Source organism: Galleria mellonella, unplaced genomic scaffold (assembly GCF_026898425.1).
Source record: "Galleria mellonella isolate WM207_F2 unplaced genomic scaffold, CSIRO_AGI_GalMel_v1 utg173, whole genome shotgun sequence".
Classification (NCBI taxonomy): Eukaryota; Metazoa; Arthropoda; class Insecta; order Lepidoptera; family Pyralidae; genus Galleria; species Galleria mellonella.
Window position 1 is genome coordinate 2079817 of NW_026442016.1, and position 25560 is coordinate 2105376.

At 33.4% G+C, this 25560-nt stretch overlaps 2 protein-coding genes across 3 annotated transcripts in view; one reads left to right on the top strand and one right to left on the bottom strand.

Annotated features, from left to right (window-relative positions):
• On the top strand, positions 1–14560 carry LOC113515378 (uncharacterized). Of its 2 annotated transcripts, none has more exons than XM_052893271.1 (18): positions 1–437; positions 638–770; positions 1376–1559; positions 1986–2251; positions 2451–2597; positions 3088–3212; positions 3569–3812; positions 4214–4322; positions 5077–5178; positions 6343–6532; positions 7383–7452; positions 8243–8446; positions 9130–9310; positions 9573–9761; positions 9868–11936; positions 12510–12691; positions 13299–13398; positions 13481–14560. In XM_052893271.1, the coding sequence occupies exons 1-18, from the start codon at positions 265–267 to the stop codon at positions 13682–13684; spliced, it is 4872 nt and encodes a 1623-aa protein (XP_052749231.1). In that variant the 5' UTR covers positions 1–264; the 3' UTR covers positions 13685–14560. The 2 variants fall into 2 exon arrangements, with proteins under 2 accessions (XP_052749231.1, XP_026755361.2); XM_026899560.3 differs by having other exon boundaries at positions 6346–6532.
• Positions 14551–25560, bottom strand: part of LOC113515676 (cell division cycle 5-like protein) — a 13755-nt gene continuing 2745 nt past the window's right edge. Inside the window, exons 4-16 of the mRNA XM_026899939.3 lie at positions 25289–25448; positions 24646–24814; positions 24013–24147; positions 22838–23016; positions 22283–22441; positions 21121–21196; positions 20764–20856; positions 19921–20095; positions 18629–18820; positions 17787–17992; positions 16990–17152; positions 16134–16273; positions 14551–15804 (exon numbers count right to left, since the gene is read on the bottom strand). Of these exons, the coding sequence (XP_026755740.2) occupies positions 15667–15804; positions 16134–16273; positions 16990–17152; positions 17787–17992; positions 18629–18820; positions 19921–20095; positions 20764–20856; positions 21121–21196; positions 22283–22441; positions 22838–23016; positions 24013–24147; positions 24646–24814; positions 25289–25448 (1985 nt within the window). The 3' untranslated portion in view covers positions 14551–15666. The remainder of the gene's footprint in view (positions 15805–16133; positions 16274–16989; positions 17153–17786; positions 17993–18628; positions 18821–19920; positions 20096–20763; positions 20857–21120; positions 21197–22282; positions 22442–22837; positions 23017–24012; positions 24148–24645; positions 24815–25288; positions 25449–25560) is intronic.

The following is a 25560-nucleotide window of genomic DNA, read 5'->3' on the forward strand; positions in this document are numbered from 1 at the left end:
ATTTTGATTTTATTTCCCTCCTATCATATTTTACACGTAACTTACTACCTAATAAAAATTAACCACAACATACCTAGTTAGTGTATTAGGTACTAAGTTTAGATATTATGAAAAGTGCAAATAAATACAAATGGAATGATTTTGAAGCTTTTAAATACTAAAAATTATGTGCCAAATGAATGTTTCTTATCATGTAATATTTAAATTAAAATGAACTGATTGTGGTGTGTTAAATAAAATTTTGTAATATGTAAAGTTAATAATATGAATAATATTCCTGGCACAAGTAAATCGATATACAATCTCGACGACGAAGATGAAGTGTTTGATGATTCCTCGTTTCTGGCAAATTTTGAGAATTCTTCCTTTAGGGAAAATCCCAAGATTCCTATCGCTGATGGGAATAATTCCCTTAACAAGAGTGGACTAAACGTTAGGTATGTTATATATGAAGTATATTCAGAAATTTCTGCAAAATTTTTATATTTATTTTTTTTTCTTTTTTGCTACTTGGAATGACAAACAAGCTGGCGGTTCACTTGATGAAAAGTGGTAACCGTCGCCTATGTCTTCCGTACAAATGTCTTCGTTTAGAATAATTGCTTTTTTATTGATCCTATTATATTTATGTTTCCAGTGCACTTTGCTGCGATGAGGAACTTAATGGATATGACAAACTTACAGGCAAGACATGGATTTATCCCACCAATTATCCCATTAGAGATTATCAGTTCAATATTATTAAAGCTGCCATCTTACAAAATACACTAGTAAGCTGCTTATTATATTTATTTTTTTTCCTTTAAAAGTAATATTAGACATATCTTTAGATTTTTGTATTTTATAACTGCATTTAGCAAAAAACTGTCAGTTATATCACTAAAGAAATAAAGATTAAAATCAATAAATATAGAGAAAAAAATTACAGATATCTGTAAACCTTTTCTTAAGAACCTATTAATTTTGCCTCAAAGAGTTTTCTTTAGTAATAAATATATATTATAATACTAATGAAGCACAAAATGCTCCAAATTTTATACTTTTATAATATTATAGTGTAATTAATACTGTTCTTACTACTATTATAAGAGTAAATAAATAAAATCCCTATGTATTGTTATATGGTTTTATATCAATATTTTCTTCTTGCGCATGTGTATTTGTGTGCATTTGTACTTTGTTCCCTTAATTACCTTTTACAATATCCTGGAAATGAAAATAAGTGATAAACATTTATTTTTACTCTGTCATATAGGAGAAATGTAAAAAAAGAATGTACTCATATAATTTTATAATTCTGCATTGTTATAATAAAATACAAAATTGATAAATTGAAGCCAAATTGAATATTCAATACAACATTTTATAATTGCAGGTCAGTCTGCCAACAGGATTGGGAAAGACATTTATAGCAGCTGTTATTATGTACAATTTCTACAGGTGGTATCCACTTGGAAAGATTATATTCACAGCCCCCACCAGGCCGCTTGTAGCTCAACAGATAGATGCATGCTATAACATTATAGCTATACCTCCCAATGATACAATAGAGATGACAGGTAAATTGTACTAAAATTTTTGTTTTAAATAAAATTATATGAAAATAAATGATGTACCTTATAGTAGCCTCCCCCATGGCTATGTAATAATAAGATCTATTTTGATTTACAATAATAAAAATCAAATATTTATTTTTAATCTATTTTGATTTACAAATGTCACTAATTTATCATTTATATATCTTTAATTCTGTGAATTAATCTCTAAAATATAAGAAATCATCCACTGGTCTTTACTGTATATATTTGCAATTACTTCTGATTTATGAAATTGGTAATGTATGAAATAAATTTCCTACATCAAGCTTAGCAAAACCAGGGCTTTTCCATAGCTGTGTTGATTATGAAAAAGATGTTTTAAATAATTTGATTTCAAGATTATAAATCGGGACATATGTCCTAATAATTAGTTAATTTATTTTTCAGGGCACATGCAAGTAAATACCAGAAAAATACATTGGCAAAGTAAGAGGGTATTCTTTGCGACACCCCAAGTTATTTACAATGATATCAAATCTGGAATATGTCCTGGAGATAAAATCCGGTGTCTTGTAATTGATGAAGCACACAGGGCAAGAGGGAACTATGCCTATTGCCAGATAGTGTCCACCCTCACTGAAATGGGACACAAGACATATAGAATGCTGGCTTTGTCTGCCACGCCAGGCAGTAGAGTGGATGATGTTGTTAATGTGTGTAATTTCTTTATAACTATTTATCTAAATGATTCTATGCACTAACTAGGCCTGTTTAATTTTAAGTTTAATATTATTATTTAATTAATTTTAGATTTTTATTTCATTACCAATAATATGTTGATTTACTTGTAAAAGTAACTATAAGCTAATTAAGTTTATTTTTTAAATATATTTTTATTTTAATCATGTACAGGTAGTAAAGAATCTGCATATTGCTCACCTCGAGTTAAGATCAGAGAACTGTATTGATGTGGCTCCATACAGTCACTCCCGCAAAATAAACACTGTAGTCATTCAACTGGGCCCCGAATTGTCTCAGCTACGGCAACAGTATGTTGAGGTAACTCCTTCATAACTATTAATAGTTTTATAAAAATTATTAATCTGATCGTATGAACAAAATACACAAACAAAATAATAAAATATCTTTTTTTTTCTCTAATTTAATCATCATTAACCTTAGTTATTAGTAACATCAATCGTGACAAAACACCTCAATTATTGGCGAGATATTTATTAACACATTTGATTTTTAAAATATTTGAATTTAGAACAAAATGTTGTGTCAACAAGTATATTTCTCCTTCACATCAGGCACGATTTTACTAGACCAAGAAAAACAGCAGCATCATTTGTTATAATAATATGAGGCTAACATGAGAGTAAACCCTGTTTATTGAAAAGAGAATTATCAAATTCAGGTTCATAATTGGTGACATAATCGTGTAACATGCCAACAAAAAATATAGACGCATAAAATATTCCTTAATTCACTGTATTGTTATAGCTATTTGTTTAATTTCTTTAAACTAATTAAATTTCTTTTCCAGATTTTAGATGGTTATGCTCGCAGATTGAAACAATATAATATACTCTCACAAAATTTAGGTAATATGTCTAAGGGTCGAATAGTAATGCTATACAAAGAATTTCAAAGCAAAGAAAGGGGACAAAGGTAAGTTTAATAAGTCTGCAGATATTAGACTTCATGAAATTATTACTATCCTTGTGGTATAAGAATAGCCATTTTAAATTAGGTTCTAAATCTACAATTATTCGCTTCTTTTCACGTGGGTGTCGTAAAAGGCGACTAAGGGAACTTAATTGTCGAAAGATGGGCAGCAGCGTCCCTCTTAAAACATCACCAAAGCTTAACTGCGGTTCCCAAACCGCCTGCCAAGCATGGCAACTACTGACAAATCATTTGGTCACAGTAGTTTGATTACTCTAGAAATAAGGGAAGTGAAGCCTCTTATCTTTATCCATTCTTTTCTATTTGGGCCCATAAAAAACAAAAAGAAAATATTTCAGGCATCCACAACATAACAACATCATGAAAGACTTCACATTGCTAATTACTCTGTACCATGGTCTGGAATTACTAATCAAACATGGTTCTCGAGTGTTCCTGAACTTCTTCGATGAACATCCAGAGAAGTCGTGGATGCAGGCTGACGACCGTCTCACGATGCTGCTCGAGAGACTCCGAGACGACCTTGGAGTCAACCCATTGTCGTTAGACAGGAGTATATTACCCGACGGTACTATACCTGAGGTACTGTCATATTTTATTATAATCGCATTTGTTTTCCTTCATATCGTATTTTCCTTCCAATAATATTTTTTTGTTTCTTTATATAAGCTTTAATGTTAAAAAATATATATATTTTAAAGAGAAAAAAATTACATAGTACACAGGCGGACTCTCGTTGCAAAGATTTATTGCATAATTGATGTTTTAGTATAAGATAATATTTTTAATTATAATAATTTAATAATATTTAATTTCTATAGGTAATACATATACAAGTATTACCGATCTAAAGCTCAATTAATCGCGTAGTCTTTTATTCACAATATAACAAAAAATACTATGCTAAAAATAAAATAAAAAATAAATTAAAAATTCTATAAATTAAGTAATAAGTATTATATATACTTTCCTTTTGATTTCAGTTACCAAAAAACTTGTGTTTCGGACATCCCAAGTTTGACAAGTTGAAGGAAATCATGATAGAGCACTTTACTAAAGCCAAACGGAATGGCCAGGATACTAGAGCTATAGGTTTGTTCAGCGTCTTACATTTACACCATTTATTTATTTAGCAAAAAAAAAAAAGTTTTAATTTTTACTTACTATTTTAGCACCTGCTAATTATTTTTACTAGCTGTTTTCCCACAACTTTGCCTGTAGTAATTTTTTATCTTGTGTTAAATATTAGCTTATATATTCATGGAAAGTATAGATTATAGTGATTTTTAGAATCGGTTTAAAGAATATGTTTGTTTTATTCACTAAACGGTTTCATTGTTATTTTTAGTATAAACAACAAATAAATGATTATAGTGAGATAAATACATGCCTATATATATATTGTAGATCATATGATCCACAATTCATTCATTGTATTTACATTCATACATTCAGCTGTACTTAGTATTGTTATATAGAATAGATACCTAATAGTCCCCATATTATCCCTTTCAGACCTGAACTATACGGGCGTGAGTTGTAACTTTAAAAAATTCTAAAACCGCGCCCATATCGTTTTTACGCACGAAGCTGAAATAACATGATAGTGAGATTCTAAACCAGCCACTAAGAAATCATTTTAGCGGTTAGGTGGTGCAGTAGTCTCGTGCGTGCCGGCAAGATGGCTCGGCTCCAAAACACGAAAATATATTTAATCTGAAAGAAAAAAAATCTTGGGTCTGAAAGGGTTATATGTGTTTTTGTCTCACTCTTTTATCTCAAGCTATCAAAATATAGGTCATACTATTGTAAGAGATGTTATAACCGGTAATGTTTATTAATTTAGTGTTCTGCGAGTACCGTGAAAGTGTGAATTTAGTGCACTGCTTACTGCTGCAGTGCCGACCACTCATCGTGCCTCAAATGTTCGTGGGACAGGGTACATCAGGTCAGTGTACACCTTTAATATTTTATTTACTAATGAAATTGATAAAACTTCTTAATTTAGATAAATATGTACCACATAATTTTGCTTATGTGATCACTTCCTACTCCAGGATCCTAGTGGAGCTATAAAATATATGCAAACACATGTTTGAGTTTATTACATGCGTCTTTTTTAAAAAAAACAAGCCTTCCATAAATATGCCAATCAAATAATTATATGGAATGGTATAGAGTAGTTTTTCAACGGGTGGGTTGCGACCCCCTGGCGGTTTGCGAAACCTCTATAATCGCGGTCGCGAAAACAAACATACCTCAGTTAAAAAAACAATGTTATAAAGATAGATTTATTCAGAATAATTATAATTAAAACATTTGTGTGTTAATACAAATTAACAACAAAATAAAACAAATATGACTCGTCCGTGCACAGATAAAAAAAGTACCTACAACATCTTTGTAACATTACAAAATACATGAAATAAAAGCGAAGGGTCGAGGGTGGCGTAGTATTTTTTTATAATAGGGGAGGTCGTGTCATGAAAAAGATTGGAAAACACTAGTATAGAGGCGACTATTACTCTCTATATTGTTTTTTTGATGGGTGTAAATGGTATGGTAACCCCGCCTGCGCTAACGGGATACGCTGGCGGAGCACCAGTGAAGGGTGACAGATGAGAATGAAAACAGGTCAGTTAGGCCATCATGATGAATTCATCAGGAATTAACCATGATAGTTTCCAGTATTGCTAGCAATGGGATTTTTTTTTTATACAACTTAGAATGGCAAACAAGCTGACGGCCCACCTGATGGAAAGTGGTAACCGTCGCCTATAGACATGAGCAATACCATGGACATAACAGAGTATACTATTTCACCCATGATACCCCCCATGTGTTGCCATTCCCGAGGCCTCAGGTGTTATTTTTCTGTACCCAGTAAATTCACGCCATATCCCACCCTTCAAACCGAAACACAGCCATGCAAACACAACTGCTTCACGGTTGAAACACGAATGGAACAGAGGTACCCGAGCAATCGACTTTTTTACAAAGTCTCCCTCTGGTAAATTCTCAGTCTCCATTACTAACAATCCCTTTCCCCCCTATTACTCTCCATTATGTGGACCGCTAGCTAGTCCAGTATTACAAATGTGTGTTGTCGCAGCAGGCAGGGCGGGCGCGGGCGGCGGCGTGCCGCAGCGGCAGCAGCTGCGCGTGCTGCGCGCGTTCGTGTCGGGCGCGTGCAACGCGCTGGTGGCCACCTGCGTCGCCGAGGAGGGGCTCGACGTCGGCGCCGTCGACCTCATCCTCTGCTTCGACATCTCCTCGCGCTCGCCCGTCCGCCTCGTGCAGAGGTATTATCTCGCCTTACATTATATATGTACATAGGAGTCTCCACGCTTAAAAATGGCTCAACGTTTTGTCAACTAATTATTAAATTACTCGACTTTAAAAATTACCTGATTGAAAAATTACGGACTCATTTTTTATCAATATTCTATACACTTATGCACACAATGTATCTTGGGGTATTGTTTAATAAATTATGGGTGTAATAAGTATCCTTAGATTATATACATAGAGCATCGAGCCTCAAAAACGGGTCAAAAATATTTTATCAGTATTCCTTACGCATAAAATGTATCTTAACATATTATTTGATAAATAAAATGAGTATTTATGCATCAAAAAGATACAGAAATTATAAGACAAAATAAATATAGAAGTAAAAGAATCACTCATAACTATTTATCGCGTAAAATTGTATCTACAATTTGACCTGCTTTTTATGAAGCATATGATCCTCTATCTATGTACATATATGTACATAGATAGAGGATCATATGCTTCATTCCTATTGATTCATATTGATATACCTAAGTATATCGCATATAGAGTTAGTAATTAAAACCCCACAAAAAAAAACTACTTCAATTGTGGCAAAAACAGTTATTTTGATTTAAAAACTACAACTAAACCGATTTTGATAAATTTCTATGGGACTAATCTGTAATTGTATCTTTTTAGATAAAAAAAGAATTTTCTAAATTGCTTTACAACTAACGGAGTTATGAAACAACAAACATTATAAAAAATAAAACCCAATTGAAAATCTCTTTCTTTTTGAAGTCGGTGAACAAACAAATTGTGTATTATTTCTTGTTTTAAAAGTAGTTATCAGTTTTTAAAATTTTATTTTTGTAGATGCGGACGTACAGGAAGAGAGCGCGGTGGGCAAGTTTACATACTTGTCACAGAAGGAAGGGAGCATCAGGTGAATATCGCTATAACGATCCACTGATTGTTAATCATCTCTCCTTATAATATCCCTTATTCTAGTCTCCTATTGCTAACCTGGAGGACCATTTTAAGTAACAAGCCATCTGACCAGCATAACGGAGGAAGGGATTGTTTGTAATGGGACTTAAATATCCCTTTCCCCTGAAAACTCTCCTTATCACCTCTCACTGGCGCCCCGCCAGAGTATACCGATAGCACAGACTACCATTAGGAGAGCTGCTATTCCATTTTCATTAATTATAAAATCTTCGAAAACTTTAAAAGCATATTCCTTCATAAAACGACAGCAACGCACTTACCAGCTCTAATGATGGTCATGGGCAGCGGTAGTTTTTTTTTTTTAATGGATGAAAATAAAATGGTAATCCTGCCTGCTATAGAATATATATTGTGCTCAGGATTAAAACATTCATGTTCTCTTGTTATGATAATGAAAAGAAACGATATGGAGCATTATCATATATGGCCTCGTGGCGTGGTTTATCACTATAGCTCAGCACGACAAGCGTCCTGAAGTTCAAATCTCGACATTGCCCACACAGAGACACAAATTACGACGCCCACGGGAAAGGAAGGAGTGGCACATATTATGCCGGAACCATACAGCAATGAACAAAATAAATGCCTACAGTAAATCAAAGCAATATCTTTAAGACAATCTTTTCACTGGTTATAGTTAATTAAAATTATTTTATTTTAATTTACTTAATATAGGTGTGGATATAATTTTCATAAATAATAAATGTAATAATGTACAATTTCAGACATTGATAGATTGTATGCGACAAAGAGATGGTCTCAATACGAAGATAATGCAGTCGACAGAGGTGAAGAATAGCTTGTATAAGAACAACCCGCGGTTGATCCCGCGCGACTTCACGCCGCAGTGCCAGAAGATGTTCATCACGGTCGCCAAGAAGAATGAACCGAGGGACAAAAATAAAGACGTCATTGAAAAATCTAAAAAGGTATCATAGTATATATTATTATATAATGCAAATAAAAATATGTGTACTTCAATTCTTCGACTCGCATATTTGACATCAAAGTATCGATTAATATCAAAGACATCAAATCTCATTATAGTTGAAATAGTTTTTTACCTTTATTTATAGATTTGAAAATACTTTATTTACTTTTATTTATAAATAGAAAAAAAAACTATCAAACTCATCATCATCATTTCAGCCGTTAATTGGCCACTGAACATAAGCCTTTCCCAGGGGAGTTATGCCAGTAGTTGCCACTCTTGGCAGGCGGGTTGGCAACCACAGTTAGGCTTTTAGAGATGTTTTAAGAAGGACGCTGCTACCTATGCCTCTACCATTTCCTTAGTCACTTCTTACGACACCCACAGGAAAACCATGGATAGCCTATTCTATGCCGGGACCACATGATCAAAACTAATTATTATAAATTTATTAAAATTGTATTATTAATCTTGATATTTGAGAATTAAACGACGACGATATAAATATGCTTACTAATAATGTAATAAGTAATGCCAAATGGAATAATCATAGATGTCACCTGTTGTCATTGTGATGAAAGTTGCACCATATGTCACTTAGCAATATTCAATAACAAGCACTTGTCTTTAATTATAATGCATAATATTTTTCCTTATTCAAAACGAAAATAATTCTGACAGGGCCAAAAGGACCTGCGCAGTATGCTATTGCGTGCATCATCTTCTAGCAGCTCCAGTACATCCAAGGATGACACTACTGGTATCCTGGTCACCGAAGAGGAATTCAGTGAAATGTATCCAAATGGTTTCTGTGTTACGTCATCACTCGCTGAACCTAAAGAGTACTGGATTATGAATAAAGGTACAATTTGCTTTAATAATGTAGTTATAATTTTAAATTGGCTTTACTTTTATTAACCTGAAAAACCAGAATAAATATACATTGAGAACACAACTCGCAATTTTCAGATTTAATCCCATTTAGAAAAATTCGATTCCTAAACTAGCCAACCTAGAGTCTTATTTACGTAAAACAATATGCTTAAAGCATGTGGTAACTACATGCATTAATATATTACATTATTTGTTTAAAACTATTAATTATCCTTTTCTTTATCTTTCAGATCAAGTAAAAATGGCGAGTAGTTCTGAAAACAAAAATGAATTACAACTTTACACTTGGCTCGAGTGGCAGAGAACTTTACAAAAAACTGTCAATATTGATCACTCGAAAGACAGTGAAATCCTAGCATCCTTACTTCAGTACAGTGATGCGAAAAGATTCAATTTTCCAACTTCTACACAGAATCCAAGTATTTTTTTTTTTTGTGTTAATAAACGATTTTTATGTAAGAATTATAACATTTACTACCGAAAAAACATCATTCGATTTTATAAAGATTCATATTTTTGTTACAGATTTTTATACGCAAGATACAGCTATCCAAAACGCCATGATACCATCTCCAGCTAAAATAAGACAAAATAAGAAAAAAACTAAAGTTATCCCAACAAAATCTCCGTGTAAAAAAGACGGTGATATCAGAGCTCTTTTCAGTACAGCAACTAAATCTACTAAGAGTTATACAAAACTAATAAACGACTTAGGAATTCAGAATAATGAAAATGTTCCTACGCATCTAATCAATTTGTTAGTTGATTTAAGTTTAGAAAATACTAACCAGGCGAAAGAGTGTTATATTTGTCGCAGTGTGTGCAATTGTAAATTTATAAAAGATATTAAAAAACACAAGAATAAATTATCGGTATCATTAGGATTTCTGACAGAACCTAAATTTCCTGATCTCGATATGATTGATGATGTTAATGCAAATTCCCTATTGGAATATAGGAAACAAGTTGATGAAAATAAAAACATATTTGATCCAAATATGGATATTCTTAATAAAGACAATGATAACACTGTAAATAATTTCGATTTACAGTTGGATTTTAGTTTAGACGATCAATGCGATTTTGCCGCAGGCACATTTACACCTGAAAAGAGTAATAGTAAATCAGAGCCTCATAATAACTCTAGTTTTGAACAACGGGACGACTTAATAGCTTCTATAAATCTAAAATCTCCAGATAATAGTAATAAAGAATCAGATAAAAACTTTGAAATTGGAGATCTTGAAGATATATTTGCTGACAGTAGTCCTGAAGAAATCGCTGAAATGCAAATAAAAGATAAAGAAGCAAAATGTCTTGACACTGAGGACAAACCGAAAGCTACAACAGAAGTTTTAAGTTTCTTTGGATTAGATAGTGTTGAAGACATATTTGCAGATTCGGACAGCAACGAATGTATGCCAGTTGAAGTGCAAAAAAATAAAGACAATGAAAATGTTAAGGAAGTTGAAGATCCGGTATTCGAAAATCCTGGTAGTCCCTCTATTTTGTCAGGTAGAATACGACCTATAGTACTCCCTACGTCGCCAATACTTTGCAGTCAATCTAGTAAGTTTAACTTAAGCATTAAAAGGGACTCCTTTACAAAAGCATCAACTAGCCACAATAAAAGTCCAAGTAATAATGTAAATACAAAATTAAATCTATCGCCAAGTCTTAGAGATACGAGCAACAAAAGCATGTATACTATTACGCAACTTGTAGAAATGATAAATAAGTCGAGTAACGAAAAGTCTACTGTACAAAAATCTGTAGATGAACAGAGAGATATTTTAAAAGCAGAAGAAAGAAATACATCTCCTATACTTTTTACACAGGCCGATAGGAAAAAAATATTAAATACGTCCAAAAGAAGCTCACCTTTTGTGACGCAGGAAAAGAAAAAAGAAAGTCTTATAATAATAGACAGCGATAGTGATTCGTCTGATACAGTTGTATATGATGCAGAATTGGAAACAAGTCCTGTAATAATTACTAATAAGAATGATAAAAGCAAACCCAATAAGACAAACGTCCCTCCAAATAGCAGTAAAAGGAAGTTAGATTTCGAAAGTGACGACTTTACAACTTCATCACCATACTTTAGCAAGAAACAAAAATTGAATAATAATGTCAGCAAACCGATGACTTTACAAGAAAAAGTAATGGCGTCCTTGACATCAAACAAAATGGATAGTAGTAATTTTTATAATAACGATGCTACTGTGAATTTCATGTTATCGCCACAGAAGATTTTATCATGGAAAGAGAATCAAAATCCTCTAGAACCATCTAAAAAATTATTTAATAGTTATGACAGTAAAGATTCCAAAACAGACACTTTAGAAATGTTACAAATGTTTAAACGCGACAGTAAATTGAGAAGTCCATTATCAAAATTAAATACATCACAAAGGAATGGAATCGAATGGACACGTAAAAGAAAAATATCGTTTAACGATAGTGACGATGACTTCGTTGATGGCGAAAAACATAGTCGAAATAAAATGTCTGTGAATGGTAAACTTCAATGGGTGCCTGTAACTGAGAAAGAAAATAGTAATAAACTTACAACAAATCATAAAGTCAGAAAAGTGAGTACTACGATTATTTACATATTATTATTATCAAATAGTTATTTGTATAACCAATGTGCAAATAGGACTAATTTCCATAAAACTTATGTTAGCAGATTTTTGGTTTATATTATTTTTTTTTAATGGCAAACAAGCAGAAGGCTCACCTGATGGAAAGTGGTAACCGTCGCCTATAGACATGAACAGTAACATGAATATAATAGAATATACTGTATATATTTATGTTCAAACTATTTTTCTATATTTTAATATGTGCTTTTAATACTAGTATATAATTATATAAATACAGTCGTATAGTTTATAAAAAATATTTTACTATTAACATTAAAGTTGGTTTTAAAAAATGTTTGGAATTTTTGTGAAGTAATTAAAAGTACTTATGTTTACATTTGATGAAAAAAATATTGATTAACTATAAGTACACTATTTCTATCATTTATTTATTGTATTTATTCAATAAATCAAATTAATAATGTATTCAATGATTTATATCTATGAAACAAAATAACATCTTAAATTAATTTTTGAAATAATCCATATATTTAAATACTTTCAATATTTCCTCTCCAGAAAAAGAGAAAACAAAGCGAATTCCTAGAGCTCGAAGCGGAGTTATCGGACTGCAGTGCAGATAGCGGCGACGAGCTAACAGACGACAGTACAGGCAGCATCGTAGACTTCATTTGCGATGACAATGCGGGCCACGACGACCAACATACTGATATGCACGCGCATTATTTGCAATCTGTTAAGTACGTACTTGTTTATACTGTGCATTCACCAACATGTCGCTTAATATCCCGTCATCAAATCGCCAATCAATCTTATTATCGTCCATTAAAAAAATACATGATGATAACTACACAAAAACAAATCTACGCGTATTTTTGTTAACGATTTCCTCCATTTTACGTTTTATTTAACAATACAATGCTGTTGTACAACATTGCTAAATTTGTTCAATTGCCAAATCAATGTATCGCCTCTTAAAAAAAAAGTATATTCTCTCTTTCTCTTTAAAAAGAGAAAGAGAGAATATACTTTATTTCCGCCACATATACTAAAGCTTATCCTAAAGTATAGGATTTACCTATTTAGGGAGCAGAGTTTTACCTATATTTAAAATGTAACATTTATTTTGAAATAAATTATTATTATTATTATACATCTTGTTAAAAGTATCGTTATAAAGCTGCCTTATTGCACATATCAATAATATAAGTCAAACAAGGTTGTCTTATTTCTGAAAGCAATCTTTCGCGGCAACCTTCAAAGATAGTGAAGATTGTGACAGAACATCTCGCTCAATATATTGAACGACAACTTCTATTTAATTAAAAATTATTTAAAACTTTACAGGAGCCCTGTAAAAGGATATTTCAAAATACCGCATTTGCCAAAAAAATATGACAAAGAAGAAGTATTTTCGCAATTTGTCGAGGACGATACCTACGAAATGGTATGGTTTTCTATTTTTACACATAATCCCGCTAACATGTTGGATTTCTTATTATCTTTACTTCGTTCGTTTTCGTTTTCAGGATAGTTTTTGTGTGGACTCACATATCGGACTGACTCAAGCTAATGACATATCAGAATTAGAGATCGCAGAGAAAATTCTAGAAGCGAAACGACGAGCTAAGAAGTCTTATAAAAAGATCCAGGATCCTGAGGACAGTCCGGTGATCGTACGAAAAAATAAAAAATCTAGACAAATACAAAGTGATTCCGAAGATAGTAGTTAGCAGTAACAAACTTATAGAGGTGTATTACACTATCAAATTTATAGAATCATTTATATGTTTTGGTCATAAATAACGAGACCGATTCTGAGATATCATTTCTCTTAACTCTAAACCTAATATTTTAATTTGATAATTCCACGAAATTATTGTTTTATGAACCATCGTAAGCTAAAATTATAATAAATTTGATTTAAATCTATTATAGAATTTGTTCAAATTTTCAATATCGATTTCGCTATGATATCTAATTAAAATTTTAATGTTAGAGATAATTTTAAAGTAATAACACTTCAGAATTTACGTCACCAGGTAATAAGTGGTCTCATAAATTCAAAACTATATGGAGTCGTAATTCAACATTGAGGCCTTGACCGCAAAAACTCGATTTTTCTTATAACTGACTGATTATTGGAATGAGGGTTAAGCCTTCTAAAATTTGTCCTACTTAAAAAACATAACTGATGAACTGGAAAGAGGGTGAGGGTGTTTACATTCCCTTGGTATGAACAAATTATAACAGACCTGAATCTAAGAGTAAACATCTTAGCATTAAAGCATTTTATGATTTTGAAAATATATCAATAATTAAGTAATTGATTTAGATATTATGATTTAATATATACATTTGATAGAGTAATATAACCCTCTAACAAATGTCCAGCTGGTTTGGACATTGATATACTGTGATATTAACCATATTGGATAATCTATCCTGTGTTCAATATTATATGTTACTATTTATAAGTCAACAATAATTTATATCTTATTATAATTTTAATCAATGCTAAATGTATCTTTTAAGATAATTCATTCAAAGTTCTTTGTTTGTGACAGAACACGATTATGTATAAAATAATACAGTACCATTATTTTCAATGTGTCATTTTATTATTCTTAAAACATTTAATATATCAAGAAACAGATGTTTAGTTCATATATTTATAGTCATAATCATTCCTTAAAAATATACTAGCGATCGTCCACGACTCCATACCTGTGAAAGATGTTTATATTACAAACATAACAAACTTGTAACTGGACGATGTCTGTAAATGAAATAAAAACTAATATGATGGGTCTTAATAATTTTTAGGAATTTTCTCTGTATGTTTGTTCCGCCATCATGCAAAAACTACTGCACCAAATTGGATGTGGTTTTCACCGGTATGCTCCTGAAGGTCTAACTTAAAATCTGGTGTATTTTTCATCTCGATATGCCATATAGATGTTGGTATATTTCATAAGTTTTCCTACTGCTGAAGTTCACGCGTAACAAGCATTATTTTTAAAGAATTATTGTAGTCTAGGCGTGGCCCTGTTGATCTAGTATGACTGGCTAGTTGCATGATACTATTATTAGAATACAATTGATATTATGCGTTCAGTATGAAATGCCATCAAAGTTTTTTTTTTTTCATATTCAATGCAAAACAATACAAAATTAGTATTTTTGTATCAAATATGTTGATACTATTATAACTTCCAATATACCTATTTTAACAATCAGTGTTTGTAAATTTGAATTTCGTGCAAGAGAGACTGAAAACGCTGAAATGACAAATATGGCATTTTTAATTTATATTTATTTATTTTTTATTAACCATGTTGTTTTTTGATTTTTATTTATAACCTATATTTGGTTTTCATATCATTACATACTTCATAGATAAACATTTACATTCACGTGTGCATCTTACACTTTGAGCGGGTGACAGATAACGCATTAGCAGTTTCTACTATATTGATTTTTAGATTTACTTTACCATAGTAAATAATTTTATTAAACTCGTTTCGTTTTAGCAATTTTTATATGGTTTTAGTGTCCTGTCCCTTGTACAATACTATATCAGATACAAGTATAAAGAGTCAAAATGAATTTGTACTTCTTAGTTGCTTTATGTGATGTAATAAGGTTTCAATATTTATTTCACAGTATTATTTGTTAAGAACTAAACCTTCATTATCAAGACCACTTATATATACTATTCCTCGAGCGGTTTGACTTCTGTCCCTTTATTTTTCCCTTTATGTAGTTCCTCCAACTCCGCTTGCAGTTCCCCATAACGTTTCTGCAGTTGTTTTTCACGATCCGTTTGACGATTTACGTCTTCCGTTAGTGACTGCAAGGAAAAACGAAATTGAATATTAATCATAACTTACAAAAAAAAGAACCCTAATCACACCAATTGTTTGGTCTTCAAACTTGAATAGGAAAATGGTAAAAGAAATCTGATCTAAACATTTGATGACCGAATCCGGAACCAATTGAATAAAACAAGTTCAATAAACTTTGTTTTCAAAATTAGTCCAATTGGAATGGATTGCAGATCATCTTATAGGCGGTGAAACGTACCTAATTTAAATAACTACACTACGAAGGTAGTTAATTGTAATAAAAATAATTATTTAGTATAATATAAAATACATTGAATATATTCAGATAGATTACCTCTATTCTCCTTGGAATGGCCGCTTTCTCTTGTTCAGCTAAGAATTTGAAAGTGGATAGTTCCAGATTTGACTGTTCTATTTGATCTTGTAACTCTTGGAATTGTTTTATTAGTGACGCGGCACGACTCTGGTAACCGCCTGTCGATCAAATTGATAAATAATATTAATTCTTACACAACAAATATTTTAATACGGTGCTCACATCAAGTTTTTTTTTATGCCACTAGGATGGCAAACAAGCGTACGGCTACCTAAGATACCGTAGCCTATGAATGCCAGAAATATTAGTGGCATTACTTGAGTCTGGACACACACAAATATGTGTGGTGGACATGTGATTATAATCACTAGAATTGGAAAAAACCAGACATAAATTTTTGGTACTAGGCAGGTCGGAATTTGCGACTTTTAGTTGACTATCTAAGCTTTTGAGGCAAAACAATAAACTATTATGTTTCGAAAAGAACAAAAAAAAAACACGCTTAAAACAGATTATTTTTGAAAAAACTTTGTCTATTCTTTATTTACACTATTCGTCGAACTCACTAGCTTTTACCCGCAACTACGTCCGCATGACAGGGATATGTGCACTGACCGAGATAAAACAAAGCCTATATTCTTCTCCATCCCTATATTAAGTATGTATCGAATTTCAAAGTGATTCATTAAACCCTTTTGGCGTTTGGCGTTCCATTGTTTCTGCCTACCCTAATGGGAGACAGGCGTGACAGATATGTATGTATGTATGTCATTAAACCCTCAAGGTTGTATGAAGTAACAAACTAACTCATTTTCACATTATAATATTATGGTTTCCTATTTGAGACAAAAACAAAAGGAAAACAATTACAAACCTGTGAGTATTCGAAGTCTCTTCTCCATTTTTGAGCACTTTTTAGCTTCCTTCGCCATGTGATTTCTGTTCTGTTCTAACCTCTTCTCGGCTGACTCTAACCTATCCTTTTTACTGGCCAAGTTGGCGCGCGTATATCTGTTTTGTCCTGGTAAAAATAACACCTGAAACAATGTAATAATACCTATATTATCCTATTCATAAGCAGTACGCTTATGAAATGAGAAGAAAGAAAATCTTATGAATATGTATGTGTATACTTGTGTTTGTCCATTAAAAGTCATTTTCGCTTGGCGCATTTTCAATATGCTTACCTATTCTATCAATATTCGATGAATGTATTCATAGAACAAACGTAAGAAACTTCCTACACTCATTGGGACTAATAATGCGCCATTTCTCTAAACCTATCCCTAAATCTCTAAGGAAAAATATGAACTAAATTTCTAATAGATTGCAGTTATTATAAATTTTTCAGTTTATTAAACAAACATTTTACGAAACTATCAAATTAATATATTAGGTTTAGACATATAGGTCATCAGAATCAACCTCATTGTCAGATGATATCATAATCACAAATCCTTGTTCACTGTTGAATATTCCTCAGCTAAAATCTTTTTAAAAGTACTTTTTCCATTCTTTAATTCCATTTCATCCCATCTCAATAACAAAATCAGTAAAACATTTTCCTATCTTTATCTGTAAAATATTAGTAATAAAATTCATTATCAGTGAGATAATTTCTTGTGAAACTATTAAATATACTGTGTATAGATAAATACAAAAATAAAATACCTGTGCTAAACACTCCTCCCACACTTGTGTATATGCATCTATACTAAGGTCTCCGTGTCCCATGCCAGCCTTTACGACCTCCATTTCCTTTTTGAGTTCTTCTTTAGCAGCTGCTAGTTCCTCAGCAGTAAAGTCTTCATATGGATGATGCTCCAAGTAGGCTAGATGCGATGCTTGTAATTGCACGGCTCGCTTTTTATCCACACCTGTTATGAGGTTTCATAATTTACAAACAATTTTCAAGTTATTGATCAAGACAGATAAATAGAATTATAACAATAATTTAGGATACTTACTTTTGATGACAAATATAAAATATACTCTTTTTTATGCTTGGATGTAATAATACATGTAATATATTGTAAAAGGCAACTAGACAAAACAAAAGAATCGTAATGAAATCCTAAATGATATCCTACTATCCCAAATTATCGATCCTTTTACGATTAGCACACAATGTGTGCACATGTGATAATATCCTTCTTCAATATATCAGCTTAGGGGCATTCAAGTAATACGTAACACAATTTGGATGAGGGGAGTGTCTTGTAAATCGTTGCAATGCCTTACAGGGACGGGAGGGGGGTTCGAACAACGTGTTACATTTTTTTTATTTAAATAAAGAACTACAAAATTAAATCCCCCAAACTGGTAACCCTTTTCGTTTATGTTTTACAGGTAATCCTTCGAGGGTCCAAAAGTTTGTATTTGGAATGAGTATGGATATAAACTGCTTATTATTTCGATTAATCAATATGCAAGAGGGTACAAGGGGAGTAAAAAGGTTAGGAACTGCCGACTCTATCCATGAAGTCCCAACTAGAACCGGGACCGTGACGTACCTGGCGGGGGATCCCTGAGCGCATCGTAGTGCAGCATGGTGACCATCTCGGCTTTGAGCAGCTCCTCTGCTTGCTGCAGCGGCGTGAGACTGGCTCCCGCCGTGCCTCCTCGCACCACTGACCCGTTCACGTCCACAGGTCGTGCGCACCCACGTTGCACTGCTGTTGATCGTAACGCGAGTTCCGCCAAACCTGTACATTAGGAAGATGGGAGAGAATTGTTAGTGATGGGAGCTTTTTTTTTATACAACTTAGAATGGCAAACAAGCTGACTGCCCACCTGATGGAAAGTGGTAACCGTCGCCTATAGACATGAGTACCATGGACATAACAGAGTATACTGTTTCGCCCATGATACCCCCCATGCGTTGCCATTCCTGAGGACTTAGGTGTTATTCCTCTGTACCCAGTAAATTCACGCCATATCCCACCCTTCAAACCGAAAGATAGCTATGCAAACACAACTGCTTCACGGTTGAAACACGAATGGGACAGAGGTACCCAAGCACTTTCTTTCACGACTTTTGTACAAAGTCTCCCTCTGGTAACGGTTTTTAGTATATATTGCCGGTATCAGAAATCAGAACAATCTACAAGCGGTCGTACTTGTAACCACCATGAATAATTCCTGGGAAAGTGATGATGAGTCAATTATTCTGTCTTTACCTATAATCATTCACTGGTAGCCCATAAAAAAAAAAAACTTAATTGTTAGAATATAATTAGTATTAATTTAAAAAAAAATCGAGAGTCGAAGCATATACAAATAATGTAGATGTTATCACTTTTCAAATTATTTTAAAGTAATAGTCCATTGCTTGGGTACCTCTGTCCCATTCGTGTTTCTACCGTGAAGCAGTTGTGTTTGCATGGCTGTGTTTCGGTTTGAAGGGTGGGATATGGCGTGAATTTACAGGGTATAGAGGAATAACATCCGAGTCCTCAGGAATGGCAACGCATGGGGGGTATCATGGGCGAAACAGTATACTCTGTTATGTCCATGGTACTGCTCATGTCTATAGGCGACGGTTACCACTTTCCATCAGGTGGGCCGTCAGCTTGTTTGCCCTTCTTAGTTGTAAAAAAAAAATTACACTTCGGCAAAATAACACCTAACTCAATAAAATATATAAAGAAATGTTTCAACTACTTTTTTTTTAATCTATGAATTAAAACACCAATACGTGACGACTAGTGCTTTATTTTGTAGTAACGCGGTCCGTAACCTTAGCAGACGCAATGATATATTTATAAAAATGGTCAATATTAACATCAATCTATAGTATACTAACGCTGTTCCTCGAGTTCTTGCAGGCGGCGCGCGTCCACATCGGCCTGGTCCATCAGCGCGGGCGCAGTGTTGGCGGCGGGTGGGTCGGACGCGGGCGTGGGGGAGGGGACCACGATCTCGTAGTCGTTACGAGGCGTCGGCAGCGAGCTCAGCGCGCTGCGTACAGACGCTTTCATCTGCAAATACGTGCACACGTACTCTCATATACCATACACTAAATCGTACTCAGACAAATATAAATTTAGCTTCATTGTACATTATGCATAAAGTCAAGTACGAATTATAGTAATAATGCAACTGTAGGTGTAAATAACCGAATAAAAGTTTTACAAATAATACACTCAATATTTTTGTAAATACCATGTTTCAAGTTAATTGTTTTTGCTGTTAAGATCAAAATTATATTATTATCGGATATCGATCTACCCGGCTGTGCTATTAAATTTAGTACCAAGAGGGGAAAGGGATTGTTAGTAATGGAGACTGAGAATCCCATTGCTAGCAATATACCCAACCAGCTCGACCTCCTCGCGTTCCCCCCTGGAAACTATTATGGTTAATTCCTGATGAATTCATCATGATGGGATAAGTGGCCTGTTCTCATTCTCATCGATCACCCTTTACTGGTGCTCCGCCAGTGTATCCCGTTAGCGCAGGCGGAGTTTCCATACCATTTTCACACAAATCAAAAAAAAATTTAGTGCCAGAAGTCAATGGGTATGAAACTAATTTTATTGTATACATAGGTTCATGCGGAATACTAATTTGATAGAGATGCTGCTCTCTTCCGTTGCGTCGGCAGTCATGTTGTTCTAAAGTCAAATGTATAAGACCTTAATATTACCTGTTTTTGTAACTGATTCATCATTTGTGGTGTATCACCGCCACTCAATCGGTCTTCAGGATTAATGCTCAACTTATCACGCAAACCTGGTGTCTGTAACAAAAACCATAAGTTTAAGCTGTACTTATCATATGAATATGATTGTTTTACAATGCGAATAAGAAAACAACAAACGACATATAATGTAACATTGCAAGAATATAAAATAAGAAGCTGCAATTTGCAATATAAAGACTCTATTATTAATTTATTCAAAGTGACGAGTTACCTTTCATCATCCCTCAATGAATTAAGTGTATTTTAAACAAAAAAAAAAAAGAATTACTAATGGTATTGGAACCTTTGTTCAGTACCTACCATCAGCCCTGGCTGCCCATTAGTCTGACCGGGCGTATTAAAACTTCCTGGTGTCGAAACCTCGCTGCGTGTTGATCTGTAATATAAAAATGCAACTCTGTTTAAAAAAAAATATTGCTAAGGTAGAACAAATTGTAAGATATCCATTCATAAATTTATTTTTAACCCTTTTTTGTATAATGGTAGAAATTTCCATCATAACATTGAATGCCCAAAAATTATATAAAAGACCACATTCACTTTAAGTTGATCCCTGAATACCTTTTTAAGTTCATTGCAGAAAAACAAAACCTGTCAAATTAATTTTTTTAACATTTTTCCTTTAATTTTGAACATGAAGGAATTTACAGGGTACAGAGGAATAACACCTGAGTCCTAGGAATGGCAACGCATGGTATCATGGGCGAAACAGTAGCTGTTATGGTCTCTTATCATTAATGGTATAAAAAAAAATACATCATCTTGATTTATTTTAGCAGTAAAAAATATGTTAAAATCCCATTAGATAGGTTATCTTATCATTCATCATCATCATATCGGCCTTTAACTGTCCACTGTTGAACATAAGCTGCCCATTTAGGAGGTTTGCCAGTAGTCGCCACGCTTAGCAGGTGTATTGGCAATCACAGTTAGGCTTTAGAGATGTTTTAAAAGGGACACTGCCACCCATTCCTCGCCCTCCCTTAGTCGCCTCTTACGACATCCACGGGAAAGGAAGGAGTGGAGAGCAGTAATGATACAGTATAACTAATACTCTCTATTATGATGACCTCTCTCAGCTACCATGCTCCATAAATCCCCTAGTCTGACAGAGCCACCGATGTAGAAAGGATAGAAGATACAATATTTACGTGGGATAAAGAAGGATAACATCACTGCTCAATCCATATTAAACAATACATCGAAGCGCCCGCTTTTCTCGCGCTTTCTCTAACTACACACACATATATTGACATACAATGACAGATCGTGGCGTTTATGAATGAAGTGTCCGGGGTATGGTACTTGCAACATTTTTTATAATAGATTAAAAAATAATGGTTTCCTCGCCTAGATCAAGTTATTTTTCATTGGTTGGCGGATAGATTGGTTGGTAACTAGTCGGTTAGCTAGCGCTTGGTTGATTGATCGAACAATTGGTCGTTCAGACAGTGGGTGTTACCTGAAGGGTGTGGCGAGCAGTGTGTTGGGCGTGGCGAGAGCCTGCGACTGTGGTAGAGCGCCCGAGAAGTCCGAGTGGTGCAGCGGCGTGTTGAGGCCGCCCTTCAGCGGTGTGTCCACGTGCGTTAGCGCCATCACGTTCTGCGCCTCCATGAGGATTCTAAAGATTATACAAATGTCACATGACTTCTCCCGAAATATGAAAATAGCTTTTACGAATTTTTTTCATTATCAACTTTATTTATATAGATGCATCAAGTTTTTATACATGTTGGGATACATGGATACAGATGTCACTGCAACCTCTGTCCTAAATAAACACGTTTCAAGACATGTCACAAGAAAAAGATGTTTTACTTGATATAAAAAAATCTACAATCTCATAAAAATTTTAATAAATTAACTATCAGTGATTTGACTGCGTATTTAGGCTGTTTTTAAATATAAATGGTATTATTACAAATATTTTGGTCAAGTGAAAATATACGATTAGACTTAGCAGTGCAGACGGATCTTTAATTTTCACATGTTAGTTTTGATATATGCGGACGGCGACCTGTCCTGGTGCTGCGCGGGCGTACGCAGCGCGGTGGCCGGCGCGGGCGTGAGTGCGTAGTCGGCGAGCAGCGCATCGGTGGCGGCGGCGCCGTCCGCGCCATCCGCGCCGTCCGCGCCGCCCACGCCGCCGCGCGCCGCCTCGGACGCGCGGCCCAACTTCACCACCTGCTGCAGCTCCTGCGCCGCGCAAAAATTTCAAAGCAAAATATAAGTAGGTGCAAAGTTTTTACTGGTAGATTTAAATGCAATGTATTCTGAGCAATGTTATAGATTATCTGTCAGAATACATTTTAAAAATAAAACAAAATAATTTTTTTGACAGATAATTATGTTGATTAATTACGAACACAAAAATCTACTACTACTACTCGTTAGAGATGGATAATCTATTCTATACATATAATAAAATAAATAAGTACATGAAATATATCTATATATTCTAGTGATTAACGTTGATGCCAAAAATGCAATCAGTAAAATTTTTGTCTAATATATATGTTCGTTAATTAAACAAAATTGAATTTTAAAAAGTACAATTATTCTTTATTGTGTTTTTTTTTCATCACGCTACGATCAATAGGATTGTTTTGAAATGTGTCTGTTACATCAAAACCACTAAACCATGAGGAAGGACATAAGGTACTTATTTTAACGAAACGAGGACGAAGTCGCTAGCAACTGCTAGTATCTAATATCTATATACTGAGTTCTTCGAAATATTGAGGATCGCCCATTGCAATATCGCCCATACCAACCTAATATCTATATTCATTATGAGTGAGTTCTTCTTTTCGATATTATATATTGGATAACCAATATCTAACATATCCTACTATTAGGTCAATATATGATATTGTAATAATAATATATAGATATTACTATATAGTACTACTCATATAAAAGTTTTCTCCTATGGTGTCAGGAATTACTAAACTGCCTTAACAAATCTTGGACACAGACATCTTTCGCTTAAAGTGTGGATAATATCCTCAAGAACAACAAATATCTATATATTGAGTTCTTGCTGAATATTATAGGCGAATATCTTTTTCCATCAGGTGTAAGCTTGTTTTTTTTTTAAGTTTCATAAAAAATCAATATAATTTCTTTAAATGATTCAAACACGAGTTTCTTGTTCATAGATAATGTTTTCCAAATACATATATAACATACCTGATCAGACACTTGCGGCTCGGGTAATACTAGCTTACTGCGCTTGCGCGCAGGCTGGTCGCCCTGCAGCATCGCTTGCGGTACATCATTCTCTTTCCTCTGTTTCAACTTTTGTTTATCCTTGCGCCGCTCTCTCTGTATGATAAAGCAATACATTTTTAAATCTCATATATCATTTTATTACTATTGCTACTTGTGTAAAGATTTTTTTTACTTGATAAAATTGTAAAATAAAACTAGTAAATATTGAGGTGACATCTTAAAAAAACATGAAAAATATTTAGAGATTTATAACAGTAATGGCTTGTGTAATGTAATGTAATAAAGTAATGTAATAATTATATTTACATTACAGTTTATCTAATTATTATAAAAAAAACACAAGGAACCTATAAAAAAAAACACAATTGTGCAAAGCCCATTAAAATAACACCCTAAACACAAGGAACCTATAAAAATCGGCTCATTTAACAAAATTATTATCTGCATAAAATATAATATATAACTGCTTTGTATTTAACTAAATATCAGATAGTTTTTTTTTTTTTTATTAAACTATAACCAGTTTCATTATAAAACTAGTACTAGGAATTTATAAAAAAGTAGACAAGGAATATACATTTTGACGCTCACCTCTTCTTTCTCTGAATGCAATTCACCATCAAGGTGCTGTTGTCTTAGCCGTGAGAAATCGGGAGCCATCGGATCCACGACTTCCGTCGATGTATCATAAAACCCAACAGCCGGCCTCTTCTCGAATGGGATCTCGGAGTTGTAATCCACACCACGCTTTTTTTTGCGCCTAAATAAAGAAACAAAATTAATTTCAGTAAAAAAAAAATTAAATTGTTCTATCAACGGTTCCATTTATAAAATAATATGTATATACATTAGATTTCTTTAAACTATTATTTTTTTATTTGTACGAAATTATTATTTTTGCATTTTTTAAGGAAAGTTAGTTTTAACGAAAAAAATATAAAAAGAATAGGACATAAAAAAGAATAAAACCAATTTTAAGATGTAAAAAAGAAACTCTTTCATTTATTTTAGGATTAACTTGAACTAGTTATGCAGTACTTTTGCAATAAGAATCAGTCAATAATATCTAAAACTATTTTTATTTATTTCAAATCAATAACATTAGTATTTTCTAAAATATAGGTCTGTAACAGACAGACAGACAAGGTTGCACCATAAATGTCCTAAAAATAACGAAAACATGAATAAACTATATAAATATAATAAAATATTGTAACAGAAATATTTCTACTACCTCATCGGCACAGCAATACCGGCGGCGCTCAGCTCGCGTCTCTTCTGCAAAGCGGCGAGGCGACGCGCCTCCTCCAATTGTTTTTCGCGCGCCTTCCTTTTAGCTTTCTTGCCCTGAGTGTTAGCGAGACGGGCACGTGCCTCAGACAGCATTTCCAGTTCTGTTATACAATAATATAAAATTATTAAATTAATTATAAACAGTTCACTTGACAAGTGATCCTACTATTTATTATTGGATGATTATAAGCTATATAATATAATCATCCAATA

What these genes read in the sequence shown, in the direction of transcription:
- LOC113515378 (XM_052893271.1), top strand. Translation starts at nt 265, where the DNA reads ATGAATAATATTCCTGGCACAAGTAAATCGATATACAATCTCGACGAC. An exon ending in TACGGCAACAGTATGTTGAG is followed by an intron (nt 2,598 to 3,087) that starts GTAACTCCTTCA and finishes TTTCTTTTCCAG; the next exon opens with ATTTTAGATGGTTATGCTCG. An exon ending in AGGACGATACCTACGAAATG is followed by an intron (nt 13,399 to 13,480) that starts GTATGGTTTTCT and finishes TTTCGTTTTCAG; the next exon opens with GATAGTTTTTGTGTGGACTC.